Raw genomic sequence first — 20,135 nt, forward strand, 5'->3', positions numbered from 1 at the left:
CACCCCTGTTTCGAATTCTTTATAACCCACTTCATATTTCTAATGAGAACTTCTTTGCGCTTTGCTAGTCAACCCGTGAAGGTGCTGGTTATCTGCTCTTCGTCTCTGTGAACTTCCGTGACCACTTCGAGGAAACTCGTCAGTTTGCAACCTGTGAACTGCTCCCTGTTCTACGACAAGAAACTACTCTGATCCCTGCATCTAACTGTTTGTTCGTCAAGGTAAGGCCATGTACCATAATCATTTTGCGTCCAATTTCTTTTCGTTCAAGACAGTACATGCAAGGAACTAGTCACATGTTCTGAGTTTAGTGAAATTATTTTTCTATTTTTTTAAAGTTATTCAAATACTTATCCGCATGTGAATAACGTGTATAGATCCAAGAACCAAAACGAACCTTGCATTGAACCTTTTATGTGTCATTTTATTTTTTAACACATTGGTATTCATAGAGAATTGTTGATCTTTACTTTTCAGAACTTTCCACAATGCCTGCCTGTTCCATTGGCGGTTGCCCTTCGAAGACTCATAGTAAATCTGAAGGTACTATAATGCATGTTTTCCCTAAAACAATAGATCAGATAAGAGAATGGGTCAGATATTGCGGATATCCACCGGCTGAGCTTGAAAGTAGAGTCCTAGAAGTCTTTGCGGACAAGAGGGGTGATCGATACCGCATCTGCAGCAGGCACTTTACCTCTGACATGTACTCCACATCATTGCTAATAAAGAAGAACACACCGCGAGCGAAGCGGAAATTGCTCTCAACCGCTATTCCCACTCTATTCGTCCACATCCCTCCACTGGTGAGTCAAGTTTACGTATTTATCTCTCGGCCTTGCGGTAGTGTGTAGCATTAGCTAACAATAATTTCCCCATTAATGTATCCACTCAATATGAAGGCGGAAGATTCTCCATCCGTGTCGTTATTGCAGTCATCAGCCACTTCAAGCGCCTATCGGGTAATCTTACTTAGCTATTCTGCCACTGACTTGTTTTAGTCATGTAAATCAATAGTTTTAATTTATCGTGTGATTATTTTACCTAATGGTACACCCTTGTACTCGTCCTCTAGTCTTTGTTTTCAGTTATAATTATTGTTATCCAAAATAATGCAAGTACTGTCTTTCAGGGAGATGCTGAGGAGTCCAACGCATTGACGACAACCGTTGATGTCACTCAGATGCTCGAGGTACGTTTCCGGACAGTTCCATCGATGGAGATCATCAGATCTTGCATTCTTGTAGCGTGATTGTTACACACAATGTTTCTTTCATTTTTAGCCATTGATATGTCCTTCTGTCGTCGCCCTCCTATGTGTCTTCTTTTTTCAATATTGTGTTCAATACTAATGAAAGTCCTATGTTTCAGGGAGTCGATGGAGCATTAGTCCAAGAAGAAGGGGGAGCATGCAGTTACGGGTCGGCGCAACAGCTTGCAGAAGTGTGCACCGCATTTACATCGTCCCTGCATTTCGAGGTATGGATACTGACAGTTCGATCAAGCGAAATCATATGACGTGATTACATCCGCTATACTTCCTTCTTTATTAACGCAAGTACTATGTTTCAGGGAGATGACGGAGCTTCTTCTACAAGAACATCACCCCTAGTAGTTGATGCAGATCTCTGGGTGGTGACACTTCCAACGATCGAGCAAATCGAATCATATTTAGATATCCATTATTTATTTTAGACAACTGATCATTTGTGCAGGTCTATTTAGATGAGCCGTTGACGCCTGCACAAAGTGTATGTTCTTTTTAACAAAATAGAAAACCATACTAATGCAATTACTGTGTTTCAGGGAGTTACTGAAGTCTATGAGGAGCCCGAGGTATGGATCTTGACAGTTCCATCTAACTAGATCAACAATGCGTGAATAATTGTCGTTTGAATGTTCTACACAAAGCGTTCATTCGTGTTTTGCTATTGAGATGTACGTGGGTATTGGTCCCCAAGTACATTTTGTGTTTTCAATATTATTATACATACTAATGAAAGTTCTATGTTTCAGGGAGTCGATGGAGCGTCAGTGCGTGATGGATGTGCTTATCATGAAAATATAGTCGTTGCAGCGCAAGAGGAAGTGGAGACATGCACACACGAGTCGGAGCAACAGCGTCCCGATGTTGAAGTTCGAGGCAAGAAAGTTTCAAAGAAAAGAAAGCAAAAGAAGGTTAGCGTCCTGGTCACTATTTATGTTGTTTTTCAATACTGTAAGTTGTGTTTAAACTGAACATCCCTTTTCCAATCTGTCCTCTAGTTGCGAGTGGGTGTACGAACTAGATCTACACAGACAGTGAAGCGAACGAGAGATGTTGCTTGTCAAACCTTTTGGCAGGGACTTGAGACTGGAGATGCATCATGCCAATGGGCAGAATATGAAGTGATTGACAACGGAGCTATACCACATCCAGCCATTGATAGTGAATGTCCTCCTGGTAGTTCGGAATGCAGTCGGAGATCAATTCACAGAATCCACACCCGCAAAAACTAAGACCGCGAGAAAGTTGAAGAAATTGTTTTATTCACCCATCGCCGGAGAAGGAACAGATGTTGCAATGGAAGAGAATGAAGTGGACGACAATGAAACACCATCAATATCACTGGAAATAGCGGAAGACGATATCAGAGATTCTACCTTTCATATGAGTGACATGTCCTCAACGTTACAGGCCGAACCAGCTGGGATGCTGAGTGACAGTATAAGGAAAGAGGCCAAATTCATTGTATTCGATAGTTGTTTGATTGATATTTGGATGAAATGTGGGCAGTGGGTTGGTGGGGAAGTATGTGGGGAGCCATTGATTAATGTGACTCGTGCAATTCGAGGCACTAACCTTAAAATACATGCCACCTGTACAAAATATCATCCTTTCTCATGGTCTGCACAACCCATGCTGGGGCAACTGCCAGCAGGCAATCTACTTTGTGCAGCGGCTGCCCTTTTTAGTGGTTCAAGTTTTAAAAAAGTTAGAGTCTTTCTTTCAGTTTGTGGGAATCCATTTCATTGCGAAAACTCAGTTCTACAAATACCAAACCGATTATCTATTTCCAGCCATTAGCGAAGCTTGGAGAATGGAAAAAATGTCTATTGATAGTACATTCGCGGGCAAACGGTTCAGGCTAGCCGGTGATGGACAGTGCGACAGCCCAGGATTTTCAGCCAAGTACTGCACCTACCACTTTCAGGACATGGAAAGTAAGAAAATTGTGAGTTCGGTGGTCACAAAGTACATCCTCAGTGGCCATGGAGAAAGTTGGCTTTGTAGCATCATTGCAAGAACTACAATCGCGGGGAATGGTGATCGACCTGATAGCCACGGACAGACACGTTTCAATTGCCAAGACAATGAGAGAAGAGTACAAGAATATAAATCACCAATTTGACGTTTGGCATCTTGCAAAAACAATCAATAAAAAAATGTCGGCTGCAGGAAAAAAAAAAAGATATGCAAGGTATTTCACAGTGGTCCAAGTCAATCAGCAACCATCTTTGGTGGAGCTCAAAAACATGTGGAGGGTCGTTGGAAATTCTACTGGAAAAATGGCGGTCAGTAATGCTACACTGTAGCAACGTTCACCGCTGGACCACAAACCAACATTTCCACAATTGTGAACATGGCCATTTGTCCACAGAGGAGGCACGGAAGAAGAAGTGGTTGATTCCTTCATCACCCACTCACAAAGCCATTGAAAAGATTGTATTTGATAAAACTATAACAAGAGATTTGAGGGGACTCACGGAATTCTGCCACACAGGAGATTTGGAGGTGTTCCACAATATGTGCCTAAAGTACAGGCCAAAACTATTGCATTTTGGCATGGAGGGCATGATAAATCGGACTCTTCTAGCGGTCTTGGCACATAACCATAATGTTGGACGTCAACAAAGTAGGACGACCGGAACTTTAGGGACGCTTCGCTACAATAAGGCCTTCACTAAAAGAAGTAAACAATGGGTGATCAAACCAGTGTTTCAGGATATGCAATATGAGTTTATTGAGAGACTTATTGTTGATGTCCTAGATAGGCACATACATGGAGTTGTGAACGAACCTGTGCAGGGGACAACTGCATTGCCACCCAACATTGCCTCTGTTCCATGTCCACCTAAAGCAGAGCTCATTGAGAAATACACATCACGGTTTAAATGATTGTAATTTGATTGTCTGTTCTCTCGAGTCTCCTCATGTCGCAGGCCCATTGAATATGTGTATCTATGTAATGTGTAAATAAAAGTGATTGCTCAGTGTACATGCAATGTGTCTCTCCACCGTTGCCCCTCCCTTCACCGTGCAGTTGTGCGAACCACCCGGGTGTCACCTGTGACTTTGCTCTGGAGTCTCCTCATGTTGCAGGCCCATTGAATATGTGTAACTATGTATTGTGTAAATAAAAGTGATTGCTCAATGTACATGCAATGTGTCTATCCAACCTTGTTCATTTGCGCATTAAATTAAACCAAACAGTAATATAAATCATTTTTCAAAAAATATAGAATGTCTCCGTATTTATGGTTCTCTGGGGCTGCAAATGCACGCAGACAAAATGCAAAGATGGAGTGTAAATTTCAAGTCCTGTGAGATGGCCTTACACTGAATGTAGCTAACTAGGAATGTGTGCTCGTTCAAAGTGAAGGTCAGCTGCTTTGATTTTTTGCTCGGGTGCCGGAATGGCCCACGACTCAGTATAAGGTTCTATTGTTATTTGACCTTGACAGGCCGGGACCATCCCGAAAGACTTCTTTTTGGGGGTGTGGGGCAATAACGTAAGAAACGATAATGAATATAATTTCAGAAACGAAAGCCATTTAATGTTCGTTCATTAGAAGAAATAACGTCGGCATAGAAGGAGTGGTATTTCGGGGCTGCCCTACGCACAGACACAATGGAAAATGCAAATATAATGTAAGTAACTCTTTAGATGAGTTTATACCGCAATTTAATTACTATACAGTAGCTTTAAAGACGGGTTAAGTTGTACTTGTTCGTTCTATGTGGCATATTGTTTTGTACCGCGCACTATCTTGAGGAGAACCATCTCCTTTTACGGAAGCACCTCAAAACCTTCGTCTTTGCTTCTGCTTTCTCTCTCCCTCTCCCCTGCTACAACTGGTCCACTGTCTGCGACCTCGGTCCTGGGCCCTTCCACTCTCCACCTGCACTGCCTCCCTGTCAACCCCTGCACTGGGGGACTGTCTCAGTATCCTACAGCCCCCCCTTGACGTATAATACCCAGTTGCACTGTCCTAGCTATGAAATAATTTCCCGACCCAATATATAAAATGAATAATTTTAATAAAGATCTGATGGTGAGACTAATTTAATTTTTATGTTTTTAAAACAGGTACATCCTTCATTATTGTATGTGTCACGAGTACCAAACACCGGCGGATGGCTTTTATAACCGCCAGTTGCTTCTCCGCGTGAACAACGTTACCACCCTGACCATTTTATGGGACGATCGCCAAGTACAAGTATGCCCTTACGCGGTACTAACGGCTAGATGCAACATACAGACCGTTGTGGTGGCCTAGTGCCTCGTTGTTGGAACAGCCATGCGATTATCAGTGCGACCGAAGAGCTTATTTTATCGTAAACCAACACCCTGTGTACTGCACACGAACATCGCTTGCCTCAAGACAAACTATTTTGGGTCGAGAGCAAAGAAAAATGCAAATCGCAGAATATTCTCTAAACATTTGATGTCCAATAAATGTACTTTGCCAAATGGACAATCTTGCCGTTTGCTTTTAAACCACAGTTTCATATTCCGAATTGTGGCGCTGTATTGTGAGATGATCTAAGACCCTGTGTACAGCAAAGGAACATCGCGTGCCTCAAAAAGAACTTTTTGGAACGTGAGCAAATAAAAATGCAAATCGCTGAATATTCTCTAAACATTTGATGTCAAATAAATGTACTTTACCAAATTTACAATCTTGCGGTTTGATTTAAAAGTACAGTTTCATATTCCGAATTGTGGCGCGCTGTGTTGTGAGCTAATCTGTGTTCGTTTCCGGGTTCTGTGTGTAGTCGCGTAGAAGACGCCTGGGCGCGTTTGCCTACGCAGCACAGTCACGTCACAGATAGAGGCGGGGAATATGAATGTTTTGATAAAGTCTGTTTCAGGGGCGGGGGGTTTGATTTAGTGCCGCAAAAGCAGGTGAGCCAGGGCGATGGGGGGAAATGATAGGATTATCAGAAAATGGCGGCTGATTTCGAGTGCGTTAATGGACGAAAAGTCGGGTAAGGTCCATAGGAAAGTTTTCTACGATCTACCGATTTATGCTTAAAAACACATGGCCGAACCGTAGGGACAATAAAAAAAAAGTCCCGGAACTATCCTTTAAGGACGGAGGGCTCAGATGATCCAGAGTAGAGAAATAATGTTTCTCTGTTGTGTGGGCCCTAAGGAAGTTCAGCCCCTACCTCTATGGAACCCATGTCAATGTGCAAACTGACCATAAGCCCTTAAAGTGGCTAAAGAACATGAAGAGAGAGAATCCAAAGTTGCTTAGGTGGTCCATAATTCTTCAAGGTTTTGACTTTACTATTGAGCATAGGCCAGGTGTCCAACATAACAATGCTGATGGGTTGTTCAGAATGGTTAACCGACCTGAACATGAGACTCACCCATGGGCAGATTAATTCCCCTTGTCCTTGGTCTGGGAGGGGCGAGTGTTAGGAAAGATTTCCATTTAATGTGTAATTTTCCCTCCAGTTGTGTACCCCCCAACATTTTGCTTTGTTTAAACACCATAGTCTGACTTTGCCAGAGGAACACAGCCTTCTGCTGCACTCTCCTGGGCTTTTCGCTCACTGTGTTATGGGGAAACTGACATTCCCTTAAAGACAGTCAGTACTGGGAGACTTTGTTTCCCTTAGTCCTTGTCAATGTTGCAACTGTTCTGCAGCATGTAACAAGTGCTCAAAGTACCTTACAGTCCAGTGCATGTGGGCCTAATAGTAATTTCCAAAGGCCCTATATACTCTCTAAGGATTTTTTTAGGAGAAGCGCAGATGTGTCTCGGTCAGGGCTGGTGGCAGCTTATCTTTTAATCTAATTTCAACCCTTTCCTGCCAAGTAAACCGTGTTAACTGCGTTTGGCATGAACAGATGGCTTGGCTCCAAAATGGCCATGCCACTAGCTTCCTTGTACTGTCTTTTGGCCAGCTTACCCCTTCACCTTCCCCAGGTCAAGCCGACCTGGGTCAGTCCTTATTCGGGCATGCATTCTCCTGCAAAACGCCAAGCTTTCACAGGCTTCTACATCCCTTGTGTGTGTGCTTCCAGGATGTGGGCTGGACTGTCTGGTTCCAATACACATCCGGGTGCCAGAGAGTCTGATGTGCTGTGAATACCTGGGACCACTGTGGTCCGTGATTGGTCCACATATGTTATGCCTGTCTGAGAGCAGATCTCTCATTGGCTGAGTTAAGGAACCACTGGTGACCTGCTGGAAGGTTTGGCACCCTCAGTCCGCTGCCGTCCCCACTGGACCCCTCTGCATCTGATCGTCCTAGAAGGTCTGCAAAGATGCTTTGACCCATTGGAATAGTGGGACCAACTATTCTCGGCACTGTCATCAAACCCTGCATGTAAGCCTTCCCGGAAGGGTCTCTGGGCCAACAAGTGGGCTGACCAGTTTACGGAGGACCTTTGCCCTGATACCACTGCCATTTTGAGGAGACACTGGGAACTTGGTACGTCGCCAGCTCTGTGTTCATGGCACTCTCAAACTGAATTTCGTACACTTGACGTTCCCAGGTCTGGAGTAAAGTGAGTGTGCCCGAACCGGAGTATACGCGGTTACGCAGCCGTGATGATGAACTTTGCAGGTGCGCTGCTTTTGTGCCCCTCTTGTCCTGAAGCCTGCTGCAGTGAAACTGGCCTGATCCATCCACCAGGAGCGGAGACATCACCACTGTCCCGTTTGGGAATCAATGCTGTATCTTTGTCGCTGAAAGCCGCACAGCCGCCAAATTGCCACACTTGAACATGCAACCGAAGTGGACTCGACTGCCAAAGTTTGATCCGGAGTGCGCCGGTGGTCGGTGAGTAATTACAACCCTAACCAGTGGCCCATAGTGCCTCCATCCATTTTTATGCATGAGTGGGCCCTGAGGGCCCCTCTCCTTTCCACTGCTAGTCCGAGCTAGCAAACTATTCCTGAACTCTGGAACCTGTTCTGCCCTGTTGGGGAGACCCTCCATGAATAGTGGGAACTTATTCTTCATCACCTCACCCATCTTCCTGAGCTGCTACAGTCCCTTGAAGAGACCCCGTTTTGTCTATCTGCATTACAGTGTGCCCCAGCATTGCAAGTACATTTGAGCAATAGGCTCCACTCTTCTTAGGGATTGGATTACCTCTCAGTTAGGATTATGTTGGATGCAGAAGGGAACTAAGGATTATTTGCACTGCTGTTTCCTTCCCATTTTAGGTCACAGACCTATTTCGTGCATTAACCCTTCAGACCCCATTGGTCTTGTATATATGTATTTAGATAGGATTGTATTGTTCTAAAAGTATTACTGTGATTGTTATTGTGTGGTGAACTTTCAAAGGCCTTGAAATAAATGGATTTGTATTTTTAATATATATACACCTGACTGGGAGTGATTTGTAAGTGTCCTTTACTCTGTGTGCTCATTGAGGTCTTTCAGTCACCCTCACCCCTCCTAAAACCTAGTCTTGACTACCACCAATGCTACCATGATGGGTCTGGCTTGTCCAGAAGGTTACCCTGTTCCAAGTAACTAGACTGGCCTTCTGAACCAGGTCAGAGTTCAGAAATCCGTCTTAACACTCTCTCCTTGTGTCTCCATTGCTTCTTTAAAGGTTTGCATTCCTTTGATCTGAAGGAGTCGGTTAGATTCAGCTTGTTGGTTCTCAGTTGCCTTAATATAGAATTGTCTGACAGCTTGCGTTTGAATAAGGGCTGAAGCTATTAATTCTCTCAATTGTTAAGAGGCTTCTTGATGTTTAGTTTCCCAGGTTAACTGCCTCTCTACTTGTTTCTTTATTGCTTTTTTAAAGGCCTGCATACCTTTGGTCTAGGTGAGTCGGTTAACTTCAGCCTGTTCACTCAGAGTCATCTGAAGTTAGATTTATTCGGCAGCTCGCATATGAATTACAGGCCCGCATAATTGATTCTTGAGAGGCCTAATCTTCTTGGGGTAAGGGGTTTCATGGAGCTGCAAAGAACTGGACCTTATTGGAACCTATCCCGTCACCCTGGAAGAATGTATAAATCCTGGTGATTCTGGGACACCTTAAATAAGGTTTGATGGAACCTCAGGTACATCATTTCCTCACACCCTGTTCATCAGAGCTATCTTTGTGGGTGGAGCTGCAAGCACAGGTTGAGTTTCCTATTGGTCTGTAGGTCTTCTTCATGAATCTTCTCTTGGCCTGATCACATTGTTGACTCTATTTCAGATTTTGGTGGGTATTTATTAGAACATCCTAACTTGTTGTTGATGGACCAGAACTTCACGTCAAGTCCAACTAATACCACCTCTGACAGCACAGGTGGCATATTCACCCAAATGACAACTAGGCCAGAGTGAGGTTTCAATGTTTCATTAAATAAAACTAGGCCAGGTCATAGCTTAATCAAAAATAAAAAGTCATTGCCATGGTCTAAAAGAAAAATGCATTCAGAATTATGGCCAACAAAAATGTCTTTCTATTAGGTGAAATTAAACTTTAAAGTTTATCACCAGAATCCAAGAGATTGACACAAACTCCTGTAGTCTCACTTTCCATAGTTTCAGTTCTACCTCTGTTTCGGGGATCACCTCTGTTTCAGGGAGAACCCCAGTTTTTGGGTTCAAATCACTTCTTAGGTGTTAAACTCTGTTTCGAGTTTTCTTCTCCTTTCAGGATTTTGGGGTTTACTCCCCGCTCGGTCTTTACTTTTAATTTAGGATTTAGCTGTCCCTTTAGGCTTAACTCCAGTTTTGGTGGTCACTACTCTCTCAGTTACACTTCAATTTCAGGGTTCACACCCTTTTCGGCTTCACTTCAAATGTGGTGTTCTCCTCACTTACAAGTGTCTTTGCAAGGTTAATGGGTTCAGAGGCTTCTTGTTCAGTCTGTTACTAAGCAGTGATGAGGTCCACAGCTGATATCTGGTTGGTTGGCGTTTTTAGATTCCATATTCATGCTGCTAGAAACTTCCTGAGCATTTGTTGAGCTTTTTCCTTTACGTCCAGCATGTGCCCCCTTTACTAAGACCTGTCAATTGGATGCACACTGCTGATGTTTCTGACTCACATCGACCTGCCTCTTGGAAGTCTCTGTTCCTTAAACAGTGACATTGGTCTTCTTGTGACAGATAGGCTTGTGGTTGGGCTCAAGAGAGGTCCAACACTCCTGACATCCTTGTCCGGTTAGGGTTGAAGTTGTGGCTCTTTCTCTCCATGCACTGAAAAACAAGCAATTCCCTTCACCTACAGTATGCTTCATGGGTATGGAAATTGGACTATAATGGGAAACCTCATCACAGAGTATAACACAAGTTCTTGAAACCCTCTATAGATTTGTAGCAGGATTGGAGTGTTTGCATTTTTACTTTTCATTGTTTAATTTACACATGGTTGCTTTCAAAGCCAATATAGCATTAAAAAGAACATTTAATTTCTCCCAACTGGCCTTTTAGTGCAATTTAGGGCACCGCTCACCTTTATTTGACTATTGTCAAGTTATGCAGAACTCAAATACTCAAACAGCAGTGAAAAGTAATTTGCCAATTCCTGAGCAAACCTTTTGAAAGAGACCTGAGGCAACTGTGGTGAATAAGAAGGAAGATGCAGACTCATATTCAGGCTGTTTTTAACTAAAAGAAAAATGCCTATCTGTTCCTACTGCTAAGAGGGATTTTCCTATCTCTGAACTAAAACTAAGGGTACTTGTCTACTGTCAAAATAAGAAAAGTTAGTCCTCAGTCCAAAACCTATCCAATATCTGGCCCCACCACTTTAAAAAACAACAGAAAATTAGGCCAGAACCATGTTCTCACAGTTCAGGCTTTATCCAGCCAATGTTGTTGGGATCACTCCCAGGGCAGTGTTCACAGTTCACCAAAGAAATATTCTTCACCATTCATCAAAACAAACTCCTTAGGTCTTTTTTAGGCTCCTCGTAAACAGTTGCAAGTCTCTACATAAACCACACGTCTCTTGTCGTTTTAGAGAAGAGAGGATTCCCTTCCTCCTTGTCCACTTATGTGGCCCTTTTCTTTCCTCCCCTATGTCACAATCTTGACCAGACTCATTAAACCCTCCAGGTTCTCTTCTCTTTATCAGTTGTGTAAGGTTCCTGGTTTACCCAGGCATCTCCAGTCCCCTCTGGGTTTTTGGCTCTGTTCGTTTTCGTGGTGCGATGTTTGCCCCTGACAATATTCATAAATCGGTTTCTCAGGCTCCTCTAACCCTCCTCATTAGGCATCTACTTGGTGCTGCATCCTGATCGCCTCCCTCCTCCCTGGACAACCCTGGTACCTTCCTTGTTGTTGCGGGAGCTCAGTGGGATGACATTTGCCAATATGGTGGAGGATTTACCGCCAGGATACCGGTAAGGCCACGATGAGGCCCATTGTATCTTTTATGTAATCTATTCACCTCGCTTCTTCATTAATGTATATTACAATTCTTTTATGTCATCTATGTTGGAAATATGATCATGTTATCTGTCTTTGCACACAGTGTATTGTATATTTATGCAAGCATTGATTTTTAAATGCATTTGTAAGGTCTTTCTTACCTATTGGTTGAGTACGCAGCATCTAGGGTGATTGTCTAGATGATTCTCATACAGCTTTTAGGTGTCCTTGGACCAGGGACACAGGCTCTGGAGTACTCCATATTGTTCTAAAAACCTTTTCTTTAAGTTTATATATTTGTTTAAATATTCATTCAGTGGGAAGGGCCCATCCTAGCATTCACATAGGGCAGCCACCGGCCGTTTAGTCAATTTTCTGAAAATATTAACGCCTTTTTTATGATACTCAAGCAGAGGTATTTTTCTGCAGATCGCAGATCAGCACTTTCACATTATTTTGTAATAAAATATGAGAGGGATCCCCTTCCAAATTGTCCTGGCATTCATGGGGAAATATTTCACAAGATGAAAACTGAAGTCGAAGAGTACCTTTTTAGAGCAGTATATATTTTGTCTGTGGTAATAATAGGGTTGAGAGGATTGGAAACGGTCTTTGCTGCGAATATTGTTCATCATCAGCCAGGTGCCTGAGTTAGCCCTAAAGGTTTCTGTGTTCATTGTAGTTTTTAATTACTAGAGGCTGCACAGGGAGGTTGCCCTATAGAGCCTCCTTTGCTGTAACTGAGAATGAGCAGAAAGAACCATTGTCTATAATATTCACAAAATGAGACACCTATATAGGAAACACAGCATCTACCCATATGATCTTTATGGTATGCAGTGATTATATCGAATAGAAAATAACAAATGCAATTTTACTGAGAAAAAAAATGAATGCTAAATATACAGGGTGTAGGGGTAAGGGGTTAAAAGGTGCAGTGGAGTAAAATTGCTGAAAATGTTGGGGGGGACATGACATCTGATGAAAAGGTGCCCAGCCAAACGAATGGGGACAAAATGGTGTGCCATGAAAGTTGGGGGGGACAAACACCCCCGTCCCCTCCTAAAATTATGCCCATGAAAAGGTGTGGGGGTGGTTTGGGTGGGGTTAGAAGCATTCGTAAACAGGGATTTTGGGGGGGATCCCCAATTTATTTATTTTTTAAAGAAGTCCGTTTTTTTTCTCAGTAAAATTGCATTTGTTATTTCTCAATTCGTTATAATCACATTACCTTTGGCAAACAATCTGTTCTTCTTCTTTCTTGCCCACCACCTTCATGTATAGATATTGTTCACATTATGATACAGATTTTGTTGTCTGCTTCTTGAAAGGGTAACGTGGCACTGTTCTAAGCAGGGTTACTGTTCTGAGCCCTTTTAACCCCATATTAATCTCTCCAAAGGTAATGAGCTCATTGTTGGTTCAGGCCCTTACTGTCTTGTGGCAGAGGACAGATTAACAGATGAAGTTGAAGCTAGTGCCAGCACCACTCATTGAAAGCAAGGACTTTTTGGACTTTTCTGTTGGCAATACACAGCCTTCGCCCATCTACCCTATTCACCCTTCCCTAGGAGCAGTCAGAAATGTAAAGAGGGGGAGCATGAGTGATGGGCCAGTGTGAGTGCTGATAAGCCTTCTTAAACCACTGAATGGACGGTCTTATGGTGTACAGTTGGCAGTTTTGAAGAGCGTTGCACCGCTTTCTTAATGGTACACTACATTTTCCAAATAAGGGATTGTTTCAGTATAATTCCGTGCCTCAGAAGGATCAAGTGTCACCTATGAGGGTAGCTCAAAGACCACAAGTAGCATGCCCTTACTCTTCATCCCTAAACCCCAAAACTCAGCTGAGAACCATTCATGTCTGCAGAAGGCCAGGTCCAGGAGAATGTCTTGTCAAGCTCTCATTTCTCCTGCTCAATCCCAGTATCTCAAGGAGAAAGCCACATCAGGCACTGCTTGCCCCTATGAGGTTCTCGCGCTGGCCGAATCAATGTAATATTTCTAATTTGCATCAGAACATTCAAACTCAAAGATGTATTCTTCCTCACAACAGCACTGCGTTTCATTCTGAGAAAATGTATCATATCTACACAATGACATTTCTTATTTTTGTTAAATGAGTTGCATATTAAACTTAACTTCTCCTACCTTATACACAATTAGGCTCCAAACAGAGCCTGCATAACTGTCGTTTTGACTTTCCACATCTATTCGAAGGAGGCTCCAGTCACCTTTGCTTCGAAACACATCCTTGGACCTTTCTGTTACTTCACTTGAGTTTGATATTGCATTTATGACTATCTCATCGGCTGCGAGTGCAAAATATAAGTGAGAGATGTCAATTTAAGTTCCTTTTGTTGGCGCCAAAAATCATCAGCCAGCATGTGAGCATTACATTTTAGCAAAATACAACATAGAGTAAATTTAACATGAAAACAGAATAGAACTTTATATCAGCTATGATAGAAAATGAAAACCTTTTATTTAAAACATATCATTGTATTTTCCATTAAAGAATTCTTCAAAATAAACATTGGGTGATTGCAAACAACACTCATTACATTTAACGGTAATCAAGAGAAAACACTGCACCTTTGTACACTTCAGTGACAGTGCTTTTTTAAAAAGTGTTTCCATATACACCAGCTTAAAGTGTCAGGTTGTACAAGGGTCAAAGAAAGTGTAACTAGGATCGACATTTGGATGATACGACCCCATTCTGAGGGGGGATTGCCTTTCTTTCCACCAAATATTTCAAACATGTTTCTATTACAATCTGTAGCGCAGTTATGAATACACAATTACAAATCAGATAAAGGATGCTACTTGGAAAATGTAAGTTATAAAGCTAAAAATAACTTGTTGGTAAGGGTCAACACTATAGTAGAGAAAATAACAGTAAGAAAACATTCACATTTGTTAAATTAAAAAGGCAAGTCTCATACAGATTATGGTATTTGGGTCAGATGATATTTGCATCTAGATAATGTCTAAATGTGCCTATCTTCTACACAGAGAGCCAAGCAGAGGTTGAGCTTCTGCTAGAAACCTGGTTTGCCTACTTGAGTTCAGTCCAGGAGGAGAAACACTACTCACAGTTGCAATGCTTCAATTGCCTCAATGTGGATGTGAAAGATAGCATTCTGCAATGTTCAGGTTTTGGCTCATAGATGTTGCTTTGGCCATGTCCCCACCAGTGGGCATGGGCTATTAGGGAAGAGAGGTGGTCCCTCACTTGCTTTCAGCTGTCACTAAGGAAAAGAGACAACATCCATGAGTGACAGGAGGACGGACTAACACAGCCTTTTGCACTCTTGGACACCTATCTGTACTGTGGATGTCTGCTGGGGATGGCAGGATGAGCCAACGTAAGCACACACGCACTGCACCGGTTCACACCCTTGTGGAGCAACACACTACAACCCAGGGACAAATGATAGCTTGGGGGTGCAAGTACAAAAACACCCCCATTGGCAATTGAAGACCTTGACCCTGCCCCCAATTGGTGGTGAATGTATGTAAGTCTGTTGATTGTGCATGTGTGTGAACACCTGCATACATTTGAGAGTGTGAGTGTATGAGTTTGTTACAGTGGATGTTTGTCTTTTATAGTAGTATCATGTGTTTGAAAATGGGCGTTTGCATATGACGGTGTGTATGTGCATAAGAACGGTTGTATGTGAGAGTGGTTGCATGTGTCTCTGGGTAGGTGTGTTGATGTATGTAAGGTTGTGCAAGGGGATGTTGAGGTCAGCCAGGGCCACAGGTACTGAGAGCCTGTCTTGCAGGATACCGCTGACATATTTTGGCATTTTGAGCATGTAAAGGTGTTTTACAGGGCAAAATACTGCCATATATTATTTGCAAAGACATCATCAAAGTGTGTTTTACAGCTGCAATTCTTGCATATACTGCGAGTAGAGGTAAAACAAAAGTGTGTTTTACAGTGCAATGCTGGCATATATTATTTGCACAGGCATCATGAAAGTGTGTTCTACAGTGGCAATGATGGCATGTATTGTGAGCACAGGCAACATTAAAATATGCCATACAGTAGCAATGCTGCCATATGTTACAGCCACAGGCCTCATGAAAATGATCCTGTGTATTGTTGCCAATTTCACATTTACTGGGTTTTTACATGTGTGACTCTACAGAACTGCTTATAAATTGTATTGCTTTTAGTCAGTTTTTCCGAACTTCGTCCTACAATATGCAGCATTTTGTTTATTAAAAAATGAGCTGGAGAAGGGATAGTCCATTTACACAAGCACCACTCGCTACTACCCTCTCCAAACGTATGCTGTGCAGGCTGTATGCTGTTACACCGACTTCTTTTGAAAGGTTTACATTTTGTTCAACTCAGTTTCATTGAGGCAACCAAATGCACATTCCACACTTTCATACAAATAAATAAGTGTGTGCGTGTAGGGGAGCAATGGGGTGGAGGGTGATTAGGTTAGAGAGGGGCAGGGTGGGGAGCGGAGGTATGGGGGTAGGACACCCATATTGAAAAAAGGTAAAGAAATAGGTCAACCAAATTGAGTCGACCAAATAGTAAACTTTAAAAAAGTAGCCTCTGTAACAATATAGATCCATACAGCTACTGGTGGCCCACATCACAACAGCACAAGATATTGATCCATTCATAGGATTATTCACATTTAGCAAGTAGGAGGTAAGAATACAAGAGAAGTTGAATTGCAGCTAACTGTTGCAATAGCTTGCATTATAACTTGATAATAGGTTATTAAGTGTTACAATGTGTTTTGCTTACTGAAATAATCTACCTTTGTATTGCTTTTCTGTAGATTTGTACCTCTTTTGCCCTTTAAAATGTCCTTTAGTGATAATAAATCATGCATACTGAGAGAAATAGCTTCTTCTGAACATGGAAGCAAGGAAACCCTGTTGCAGTGACTTTTTGATGGTTGTCATGGCTGATGAATCGACAGACAACACAAACTTGACAGTCAGCAATTATACTCAAAGGGCTCTATCACGAGATTGGTGATATCCTGGTGGTAATTGCGCCGGGATACCGCCAATGTAAATAGCGTTACCGCTACTCAGTCCGGCGCTATTAGTGCTGGATCACAAGTAGGAGTAAGGGGATCTATGAGATTATTGCAACGAGTTTACTGCGCCAGCCGAAAACGCGACTTTTTTCCTACCCCCTTTTCACAGACCATATATGAGAGGGGATACCTCCCGCAACCCGTCATACTCCCCCCAACATTAATAATTTACTTTACCCCATCCTCGACATATATATTCTGAGAAATGGAGTTAAAAAAATAATAAAGTTGACATTTTCGGCCGGCGCAGTAAACCCGGCGTAGTAATTGTATGATTCCGCAGTAAGGCAGTAAATCCCCATTCCCCATTGGTTTCATCAGACTCAATTGGTATTGGGTGGAGCTATAAGCAGCAGCACAATTAGCGCTGCGCTAATAGTGCCGAAAGCAGGCAAAAAGGGGAAATTCTTTACCTCCAGCGAAAAGCTGAGCCTTTCCCATCTACTCTGGTCGATGTGGGTCCCAGACCCGTATCACAGTTCCTTTAGTGATTAGTTTTGGCAGACTTGGTTCACTGTTCACTACCTTTCCAGGTACTGCCACAAAGAAGATGATTAGTGATGTTCTTCCTCTCAGGTTATGGGTCCCAGACCCTGCTCTCTTCTCTGTATTTTACTCCTAATAGACCTGGTTCACTCTCCTGCCAGCTACTATTGTTTAGCGTATTCCTCTGTTATATTTGGGTGGCAGACCCTTGGTTTTGAGGTTTCGCGTGGGCCCTTTCCTGACCCCATAAGCCCATGTACCTCTGGGTCTCTGTCGTTCCTCATTCGGCAGTCTCAGGCACTTTGACATCCTCGTTAGCTTCTCCCGCTCTCCTACTGCTTCCACAGCACTTGTGGCAACGTCACAGTGTTGAGCTCTGGCCAGGTTGCACGTCTCTCCACGACCTCGCGGTCCGGCTGCTTCCTGCATTTGAACTCTTCTTTCCCCAGCTCTCCAGTCGGACTGTGCGGGGCGGGCCGGGTAGGCATGCATTGGTTCCCCTTTTTGCATCCCAGGCAGCAACCTCGCCTTCTCGGCACGCTGGACATCCTCCAAGCTTTCGGTTTCTCCTGGGAGGGTCTGACAACAAGGTAAGTCCTTCCTCAGCCTTTATTTAGAATGGGTGATGGTGTCTAGACCGCTCATTCAGGTTCCAATGGAGATTCGTTATGGCTCTGCACTTCCTCCTTGTCTCAGTACCTCTTACTGAAGGGATAGTCAAGTCATCCCTACTCTTCCTTGTCTCAGTGACTGCTGCCTCATCAACCTCGCAGACATACATGGGATAGTGTAAAATGGAGGTGTGTGGCATGGGACGATGGGGTGTGAAGGAGTTGGGTGAAGGGTGAGGGGTGTTGTACTGCTTTTTTCTGAGATGTCCTCCCTGATCACCAGAGGGGGAGTCTATCCCCATGAGATCCTCCCACTCAGTACCACCCCTAGGGGGACTGTTGGGTAGCGGCCTCACCTGCCTGGCCTCATGGGAAGGGGCTCCCCTTTGGGGAGAAGTGACAACATTTTGGGATTCATCACAAGTGGAAGTAATTGAATTATCAATACTTTAACACCACTTTTCCCCACACCTCCATACCTGTAATGAGGTCATATGAGACCAACACATATCTCTTGGTCCACAATAATTCTCTCAGTTTCAGACTCCTTAATCCAAGGATCCCTTTCCAGGATATATATATATATATATATATATATATATATATATATATATATATATATATATATATATATATATATATTTTTTTTTTTTAATGTAATTGTGTTTTTGGTATACATCATAACATTCACAAATAAAACATGTTTTCAACAGCACCAATTTCATTATTATATAAAACCAATTAATTCATAAACACAATATGCATAAATATTTATAGTACAAACGCAAACATTATTTTACAGTAAAATTCATCTTCATCATACAAGGACCCTACATACTTTCCCCACACACTTAGACCTCATTCAGATAACTTCATCCACTAATTTAAAAATCACCACTATAAACCATACTAAAGTTATTATTAAGGCTACATGTGCACCATTAATAGGCTTTTTCCATGACATTTGCCATATGATATTTGAGGTAGAGGATACGAAACAAACCAAGAAATGTTATCCTCAATAACATTAATGCAGAGCATTCAATGATTACATGATACAATGTTTCAGTGCACTGATTTTTACATGCTGTACAAGATCTTAGTTCTCTTGGAATTTTGTATTTGGTTCCAATCACTTCTAAAGTAAGCAAACGGTTCAGACAAAATGTCATATACCAAAACCTAAACACAGACGTGGGGAATCTCTGTTAGTATGGTCTTACTTCATTTTTAGTTACGTACCAGACAGACTTTCCTATATACAATTTTAGTCTTTGTAAATCATCCCAGTCTGTTATTCTATCCCAGGTTCGCAACTTTTGCTTTATTACTCTATACGGATCATAGCTGTTGAGACTCAACAATTGTATAAACTTAACACATCTTGTTCTAAAATGTAAAACATGTTTATTAAAGTCGCTTTTAGTAGTCTCTCCCAATACACTAGCTAAGCTCAAAGCTTCAGCATTAGTAATTTTCTTATACAGATAGATGCACTTGTTCACATATGTTGCCCACCAAGATTGCAAATTCATCTCTAAACATATTACACTTATTTGAACTGATCTAGGTAACCTAAGAAATTCTCTACAAATACATCCTTCTAAAATGTTGAAAAAGTTCCTATTTGAGAAGTGAACTATTTCAGTTCCATATAGTATCATTGGGTTTACTTTCATGCGGAAGAATTCAATTAGCGACTTTAGCGAAAAGGCACATTGTCGAGATTTAATAGATTCCATTAATGAAATACTCGCTCTAACTTTGTTTCACATCTTATCTTTCTTTATATTTAGGGTTTTGTTGGAAAAGATAAAGCCTAAATAACAAAATGAGTCTACTTCTTTTATCAGGATTTCATTGATGGACCATAGAAAGTGCTTTTTCCGCTTTCTGCCATTATTACTGATTTTACTGGATTTATAACTGGTTTGTTTTTACTAAGGACATCTGCTACCCCATTGAGTGAATGTTGCAAGTCAACCGGTGTAAGATCTAATAAAAGTAAGTCATCTGTATATGCTATACAATGGATTCCATTGCCAATTTGGGTGAATAGGCTCCACATTTTCAAGTATGTTCCTAAAAATCAGAAATATGTAAATTGAACAATGATGATGGTATAACACAGCCCTGGCAGAGTGCTCTACCAAATGATATATTACGCAACAGATTATCCTCTGTTTTCAGTCTAACCCTTACCTCATTTTTAGAATACAACAGTTCCAATATATAAAGCAGGCCAGGATCGATCCCCCTCCTCCGCAGCCTGGTCCATAAATAGATCTATCAATGTTGTTGAAGGCAGAGGACAGATCCAGGGACACCACATATAATGTAT

At 42.2% G+C, this 20,135-nt stretch overlaps 1 protein-coding gene across 1 annotated transcript in view; it reads right to left on the reverse strand.

Annotated features, from left to right (window-relative positions):
• Positions 1–20,135, reverse strand: part of LOC138528311 (5-hydroxytryptamine receptor 3E-like) — a 654,547-nt gene that overhangs the window by 175,498 nt on the left and 458,914 nt on the right. Inside the window, exon 6 of the mRNA XM_069639808.1 lies at positions 13,768–13,928. Coding sequence (XP_069495909.1) covers positions 13,768–13,928 — 161 coding nt within the window. The remainder of the gene's footprint in view (positions 1–13,767; positions 13,929–20,135) is intronic.

The sequence above is a fragment of the Ambystoma mexicanum genome, chromosome 1q (genome assembly GCF_040938575.1).
Source record: "Ambystoma mexicanum isolate Mex_15411 chromosome 1q, UKY_AmexF1_1, whole genome shotgun sequence".
Classification (NCBI taxonomy): Eukaryota; Metazoa; Chordata; class Amphibia; order Caudata; family Ambystomatidae; genus Ambystoma; species Ambystoma mexicanum.